Here is an 8546-nt window from a genome sequence, read left to right on the forward strand (position 1 = left end):
TTTTATTTATTTTGAGCTCTTTTAGTTTCTTACATCTTTTTAAATCTTTGGTTCCTCTTGGTCTCAGCTCGTGTTGTTGGGTTCTTGTGTTGCCTGGGTTCTTATGATGGTTCTTATGATGGTTCTTATGATGGTTCTTATAATGGTTCTTGTGTTGCCTGGGTTCTTATGATGGTTCTTGTGATGGTTCTTATGATGGTTCTTGTGTTGCCTGGGTTCTTATGATGGTTCTTGTGATGGTCGGGTTATATATGTCTGTTGGGTATCGTGCACTTTGGGTCCTTTTCTGTTGAATTGTATTTAATTATTTTTTAGTATTTTACATTTGTTCTGTTCTTGCTGTTGTTTATGTTCTTCTGTGTTTGGTTTAGTTTGTTCTTGTTTTTGCTGTTTGTCAAAGCACTTTGTAAACCTGTGTTTTTAAAAGGTGCTATATAAATAAAGTTATTATTATTATTATAGTTGGCATAAGGTCCAGTTGCCCTGCAATATAAAAGTCCATGTTCTTATCTCCTCTGTATAATACTCAGACTATTTGAAGAGCATTAAATCTGTGCAGAGAGAGCAGAAGTTCACCCTCTATGTATTGAAGGTTTTGGGGGTCAAAAGGTCAAACTAAGTGTCAAATAATGTCCTCGATATAGAATCATGTGGAAGACCAGGGTTGGCTTTCCTGTGCACCAGCAGGGGTTTGATAGACACAATGTTTTTTGTCATGGATCTTTGTCAGGTATTAGAGTCACACTGTAAAACAATACTGTACCAATACTAAAGCCACCAGGATGTCACAGCCCTTTAAAGTCTCAAATGTCAAACACCTGAGACAATTACCACATCGATAACTGATAGGAACAAATAAAATGAATAGTTTGACCTCCAGGGAAATATACTCATTTTAAAGTCTTCTCAGAGTTAGGTCAGAGGAATGGACACCTCTTAGGTCTGTAAGGAAAATGTGAAGCTACTAATAGCAACTAGTTGTCTTTGCTCAGCTTAAAGACTGTTAAAATAAAGTTTAAAAGTCTATATCAGGTAAGAGGATTCAGGTCCAGGCTTTCTGTTTTAACCTTTTCCAGTCCTTATGCTAAACATCTTTGTTGTCTCCTGCACCTACATTCTAAACACAAAGAAGTGAGAGCGGCATGTGTCTTATCATGTAACTCGTGGAAGGAAATCAAACATATTCCAGTACTGTTGAACTAGTTCCTTAAATATGACAAATACTGTATGTAGAAATCTTCAGCATACACAAAAAAAGGAGCCAAAAAGGAAGTCGAAAAAACATCTAGCAGATAAAATGGCCATGACACATTAATCTTTTTAGAGCGGAAAAAACAGTTCTGCTCATTAAAATGAGTTCCCCTAACACTGCATTCAAAAGATCCCCACTGACTGAATAGGAACAAAATCATAGAAATTACAGTTCAAATAGAGGTTAGAGGAGGGAGATCAGCCAATCATATAGTTTAGATCTGCAAAGCTATTTCTATCAGTACAAGAGCTAAATGATGTTGTGAGGTTCAAACAGTTCAGCTCACCTCTTCACCTGTGAAGCACTTTGTAACTGTGTGTTTTAAAAGTGCTATATAAATAAAGTCTTACTTACTAACTTACTGTTCACCTGAGGATAAAGCTACACTGGGCTCACACACACGAACGCACACACTCTCTTACTCATACACACAAAAACACACTGTCAGCAGGTCTATCCATCTGTCGCTACAAGACACACATAACGGCCATCCGCTTTCAGCGACTCCTACAACGAGAACAGGTGAATTTTTAAACTGTACATGACTTCTCCTGTCTGCACATTCTCTCTCTCTCTGTCTCTCTCCATGACCCGTCCTCCCTCACACCATCACTCCCCTCCGTCCTGTATCCTAAGAGTATAAACGCAAACGCTTTTCATCAGCGGTAACCAGAGTGTAAAGCGTGTAAGGAGGGGAAGGTCTGACGTGCAACAAGAGCAGCTCCATTTGGATTCAAAATGTTGCCAGTACATTGTGTGTGTACCTTCTACTGCGACGCAGCATGCAACAGCCTGTCCCTCTGTTGTCCAATCCATCTTTTTGTTTTCCCTTCCAGGAGCACAGATAAACTTAAGGGGACAGCTACCCTAAATGCAGGGTTTTTTTTTCTCTTCCCTGTTTTTCTCTTTACCTGTCTCAATCTCCCATCTCCTATTCTCTCCACGCCACTTCCCAGGTTTTCTCTCTCTCTCACTCACTCACTCTCTCTCTCTCTTTCTTTCTCTCTCTACCTCCCTCCCCTTTCTTACACTGGCCCACTCCAATGTCAGCCTCAAGCTCATTTCTCTTTAGACACCTCCAAAGGATCCATCAAAGACAGAGCATGCATCTCTCTCTTTCTATATCTCTTCCTTTCTCTCCTCTCTCCTGAGAATGGCTGATTACTGTTCGCTCCATGGGCTAAGTGGGGCAGATAGGAGCCTCAGCTGGAGAGAGAGAGAGAGAGAGAGAGAGAGAGAGAGAGAGAGAGAGACAGTGAATAAGCAAAGGAGAGAGGATCCTGTCGACCCCCTCTCCTTCCCCCATGGGCATATCCACGTGCATCAGCAGCACTCACAACAACAAAAAAAAGCACTGCAAAACACACTACAAGCCAGCCCTAACACATCATCTATCTGTAGGGCAAAAAAAAAGAGATCAGGCTCTTTATAAACATTCAGATGAAAAGATGAAAAGAAAAGCAAGAATGCTAACACATGCAGGCCCTAAACAGCCCAGACATAGGGTTTGAAGCAGATACACACAAGTCGCTAACAACGGGAAAATCAGCTGCAGACAGGATGCAGCAGGCAACGGCAGACATAAATCCTCTAAAACTGCAAGTTACAGCCCAGTACCCCCCCCCCCCCCCCCCCCCCCCCCCCCCCCCCCCCCCTCCATCCTACCCCCTTTGCTTTCACCTGCCTGGACTGCAAACAGAAAAAAATGAGAAATGAGACACACACAGCCAGGTAGGGATGCATTCAAGGACGCACATAAACTGTAAGAACAAGAAGGCCTTGACCCCCAAGCCTGCTCTTTCTGCAGCTTGGGCAACTGGTGGGTGACTCTGCTGTTTTCTTCACACCCTTTTTATAACAGCAATTAATGTACTGTAATTTCTTCTCAGCATGTAAAATTAATTCAATTTAAGTAACAGCAGTGTTAAGATGGTCAAATTATAATAAATCAGTAACTCAGAGTTCTAGGCCCAAGAGCAACATGCACTGAACTCACACTAACACACACACATGGAAACATACAAATCTCAGGAGCAGGATGTGCAAGGTGTGGCATCATTAATGTCAACAACTCCTTTAGGAAAACCTTTCATTTTTCTGAACTCCTCTGCTCCTCTAAACACCTTCTTTGCTCTGTGTTGCTCCTCTTGATGGGGGGAGGAGTCCCAGAGAGACCAATCAGGACTCCTGCTGGGGTATAGCCTACAACTTAAGAACACAGCAAACACACACACACACACTCACAAGACAAAAAAATGAGAGGAAAAAAAGAGAGGATTTTTTTTTTTCCCCCCTCTTATACTGCAGGTGTGATGATGTAGCCTTACTATGAGGCTCTGGTGCCAAGTAAGGGGATGGAGGAGTGTGTGTGTGTTAACAGTGAAAGTGTGTGCATGTGTGTCTCTTCACACAGCAACATCAGTGTCCCATGAGAGTTCCCATACGGTATCAAATAAAGAAACAACCAGAAACAGCTCCTTTCTTGTACTGACATTGACCACTGCTGAGCCGAGTATCGCGCACACACACACTCACACACACACACACACACACACACACACACACGCACACACACACTCACACACACACACACACACACACACACACACACACACACGCACACACACACACACACGCACACACAGAGCGCATAGACCTACAGCTGTTGTTATGTAATGATCCAGTGATCGTGATCCAGCTTCTCATTTAGATAATCCACCTCTTTCTCTTCTGGCACAGTCCTTAGCCGACATTCATACACACACACACACACACACACACACACACACACACACACAAACACAGCTGTAAATTGGAAATTTGCGAGCGCCTTCTTCACTAATTATTCGCCTCTCAATCTGCATGACATGCACACTTAATTTTAGTCTACAGATTCCGGCTAATGCTGTAGCCTACAATAATTGCTAAGGATTTAAAACTGGAAACGCAGCCAAGGTAAGGAATTCATTAAGGCTATAGGTATAACTGTAGAAAAATGACTGGGCTATATGGACTATAACGCACGCACACGCACGCACATCTGCAAACAATCATGTAACCTCTACTCACTCGGATTTCCTAGCCAGGGCCAAGGATCGACAGAGGGTTGTTGTGGGGGTCATCGGAACCAGAGAGCGGCAGCTGGGGGAACTTCCTCCGTTTTCTGGGTCACTTTCAACCGGGGAAACCGTGGAAGGGTCGGCCGGGACAAGCTGCATGTCGCCCGGGTCCATTGGTTGAGGAGGAGACGGCTGGACCTCCGGAGCCGTCTCAACCTGCGCTGGTGCAGCCGCATGGTCCGGCATAGACCCCGCCGCACTCGCACTCGTCTTGAGCTGGGGATCCTGAGGAGGGTGGTGATGAGGAAGACAGCTGGGGTCCGGAAGGTGGTGATGGTGATGTAGGTGATGGTAAGGATGCTGCTGCTGCTGTATCCTGACGTCCCGCAGGTGCCTGTTCTCGCCGATGAGCTCGTCCACCCGCCGGTCAAGCTCCTCTATCCGTGAGCGCTGCGTCTGGATGAGACTCTGCTGGTTCTGGACGATGGTGGTGAGCTCTCGCAGGTACAGAATCGCCTGCACCGGGTTTTCCAGCAGGCTGGAGCTCATCATACTCAAGAGTCGAGAAGGGAAGAGAGAGAGGGAGAAGAAGAAAAAAGCTGGACTGAGGGATGAAGGAAGGAGGAGAATCCTAATATCCGTGAGTGCGGATGAGAAGGGTCGATGTCCTTCCGCTCTCCTCTCCTCGACGCTGCCAGGTTGCGGATGAGGCTGCACGGACCGAGTTAGCCTCCGCTTCTCCGGTCGTTTCCCTCCCTCCCTCTCTCTCTCTTTCACTGCGATGAGTGGTGCTGATGAGAGGAGCCAGATCCAGATGTGACAGGAGGGAGAGGGAGGGGGAGGGGGGAGGGGGGGAGGAGAGGCGCTGGAGGACTGATGCGTCATTACGCACATACACGAGAAGACTACAGAGCAAGCACGCACCCTATGGGCAGTAGACGAAGATTTAACATCTGAACAACTTTCTTTTGCCTCTTTTACTGCACACAGCCTAACGACAAATAAATACAATCTGAAAAATCTTAAATTAGTAGGCCTTTATTGTCTAACAGCTTGCAATTTTTGTCATACCATTTTATAGAATAGAATAGAATAGAATTACTTTATTGATCCCAAACTGGGAAATTGTGGCGTTACAGCAGCAGGTTATTCAAACACACAATATTAGCAAATTTAAACACAATATAATATTAAATACAAAGTAAATAAGCACTAAAAATATCAAAACTAAGAATGAGAATATATACAAACAGGATTTAACTTGTTTAAATGTTTAAATACCGGACATTACTGTATTATAACGGTTTATAACAATGTTTTACTGTATTATTGCTTGAAGGAAACAAAACGGTAATTTACCGTACTTTTTGCAATGCATTTTGGGAAAAAGAAGTTGAGACCACATGGTTGAAAGGACAGTGGAGTTGGCTTTGTCAGATTGTCATCCATCTCCATCCTGACAATTAAGAAGTGAGTGCCTTCCTGCTTTGCTTGTTATAATAGGTTAACACCATCACTTACTAAGTTTGAAGTCATTTGTAAGATTAACGTTAGCTAGATTTTGAAATTACACAGAAACACTGCAGGCAGACACACGCAGTGAGTGAATTCTTTGCCAGCTAACATTAGCTTGAAATACAGATCTTAACAGTTGCTAAATGGGAAAAAAGAATTTTCTTGTAATGTGGTTAACTAAGTGGGCTATAATGAACTTGACTTGCTTGCCTGGTGGTACTAGAAGGGTACGGTTAGCTAACATTAACAGTCACTTTTTCTTTGTTTCAGCTTCAACACTGACTATTGATTAAATATTGAATTAGAAATGATGATTAGCTGGGCCTACTAAACAATATGGCCATAGTATAAATAGTATAATATAATGTAAAATGAAAATGTATAAAAGGAAACTTTAGTGAGACTGTCAGAATGGACCTGAAGCATGTTTTTGTTTTTTACTATTTTAACACATAAAGCTGCTGCCATACATCCTGAATTCATGTACTTATTTTTATTCATACTAGTTCTACTTCATACTTTTACTTTACTTCTTTGTATATAGAGAATATTCAGAAAGGATTGTCCATATGATAATGTTTACTGTTCAGCTGAAGCTGACTTTGTTCTAATGTTGTTTTTTCCCTTTACAGAATCCTTGTGGCAGTTTCAGTCTGGAAGGAGAAATCAGAGGGAGGTGCAGGGACCCAGTTTCCCTCAGAGGACAGGTTGTTTATTCAGTTATGAAACTATAACATCATTTTTTTCACATCTCTGTTTAAAATGTCTCTACCAAAACTTCTTAATGTAAATATTTATGCAAGATTTGTTGCCTATTTAACCTTCATGTTCTTAAAGTGTATTTTCTTTGTTTTTGTCACAGTTTCAATAAAGACAGATGTGGTTTGAGAAGACAGTCTGAAGTTTTATTATTTGTCTTAACATTTTAAGTTGCAATTTTAAAGGCACTGTTTATTTATTATTTTGAAACATGGTGTTTTATAACCTGACATGCAAGGAATCATTTATCAAATCACTAGGTTTAGAAAATAAATATATTGTGTCCATTTTGATAGAAGGAAATTAATCTATAGCTAGGTGTAGTATTTACAATTCACAGTAAAAATCTGCAAATGTACCTCTTGTGAAGAATTGTAAATAAACAGTATTAAACAGTTAATCCTTTCAACAGTATTTTCCTGTTAAGGTTTAAAATCACAGCTTTTTGCTGTATTTACAAAAACGGTAGAAAACTGTAAATTTCAGCAACAGCAATATACCGTTAATTTTACAGTAACTTCCTGACAACCCTACTGCCAGTTGTTTACCGTTTTTTAACGGGAATTTCTAAGAGTGTAGCGTAACATTTACCCTAACTAGAGACATTTTGTTTATAGTTAGGATAAGTTGTGATCAATCACTGAAGTAGCATTAATAATTTAGTGGTAAGTAGGAAACTCATCTTGCAAGAATGTTTGCTAGGTGTTTACAGTATACTGATAATGGCTGCATGTAAATAATGCATTTAAATATTTAAATATGAACTATTTTGTTAAAAGAAAGATGTCAGCGCTCTAATATTTGTAACTCTCTGTTGTATAAGCAACCTCAATTTAATGGCTGGTGTTCAAATGCGGCGTGTTGACATCATAGACTGTAAATATTACTTGACATATATACATATATGATAACAATAATAATAATAATAATAATCTCATTTCAATAATGCTACACACTGTGTGTGTTTTTAATAACAACAACTCTTTCCACAAGTGGAAGTGTAGTTACTGTGTAATTTTCCATTATAGTATTTTTTTATTTAACTGATGTAAATATGTTTGCTTTTTAACTTCTATTTTTATTTTTAATAATTATATTCCTGTCTCCTGTTTTCTTGAGCAGCTGTAATGCAAAAATTTCCCCCATGGGGATCAATAAAGTTTATCTTTATCTTATCTTTATATGGTTCAAACATGTAGTCTATATTATATAACATTTCATTATATTACACTATATTGTTCATATTGCACTATATTATATTATATTATATTATACTACATTATATTATATAACTGCACTCTGCATTACAGTGGTACAACACTGCCTCTCTTCTCTCCTGGTTTTACATTACTTGCTGCTATTTATCATACCAAGTCACTTTAATCACTTGTCACTTTATCTTGTCATTCTCTGCAAATACTGTCTCAATTCCATGCAGAGGCAAGGCAAGTTTATTTATGTCGCACATTTCAACAACAAGGCAATTCAAAGTGCTTCACACGAGACATCAAAAGCAACATGTCAGAGGAAAGAAAAGAAACATTAAAATAGAAAATTTAAAAAATCACTGAAATTATAAAATCTGAAAATATATTCAAATAAAAATAATTCAAATTAAATTAATTGAAATAAATAAAGTAAAAATATAAAAAGAGTTAAAAGTTACAGTGCAGAGTTAAAGTTTAAAATCTTATTAAAACTGTTTAATGAAAGGCAGCTGTAAACAGGTGTGTCTTCAACCTCGATTTAAAAGTTAGTTAGTTAACTTCATCATTCATTTTGTATTTTTATTTTTATTTTTATTTTTATTTTTATTTTTATTTTTATTTTTATTTTTATTTTTATTTTTATTTTTATTTTTATTTTTATTTTTATTTTTATTTTTATTTTTATTTTTTATTTATCTCATCTATTCTGTTTAATGTGTATTTTGAGCTTTCTTGTCTGTGCTGCTGCAACGC

At 39.3% G+C, this 8546-nt stretch overlaps 1 protein-coding gene across 2 annotated transcripts in view; it reads right to left on the reverse strand.

The window, feature by feature from the left end:
* iqsec3b (IQ motif and Sec7 domain ArfGEF 3b) overlaps positions 1-4868 on the reverse strand; it is a 30924-nt gene extending 26056 nt beyond the window's left edge. For both annotated transcript variants that reach the window (XM_061035277.1, XM_061035278.1), the window contains exon 1: positions 4322-4868. In XM_061035277.1, coding sequence (XP_060891260.1) covers positions 4322-4863 — 542 coding nt within the window. In that variant the 5' untranslated portion in view covers positions 4864-4868. The remainder of the gene's footprint in view (positions 1-4321) is intronic.
* Between the last annotated feature and the right edge of the window lie 3678 nt (positions 4869-8546).

The sequence above is a fragment of the Labrus mixtus genome, chromosome 4, assembly GCF_963584025.1.
Source record: "Labrus mixtus chromosome 4, fLabMix1.1, whole genome shotgun sequence".
Lineage (NCBI taxonomy): Eukaryota > Metazoa > Chordata > Actinopteri > Labriformes > Labridae > Labrus > Labrus mixtus.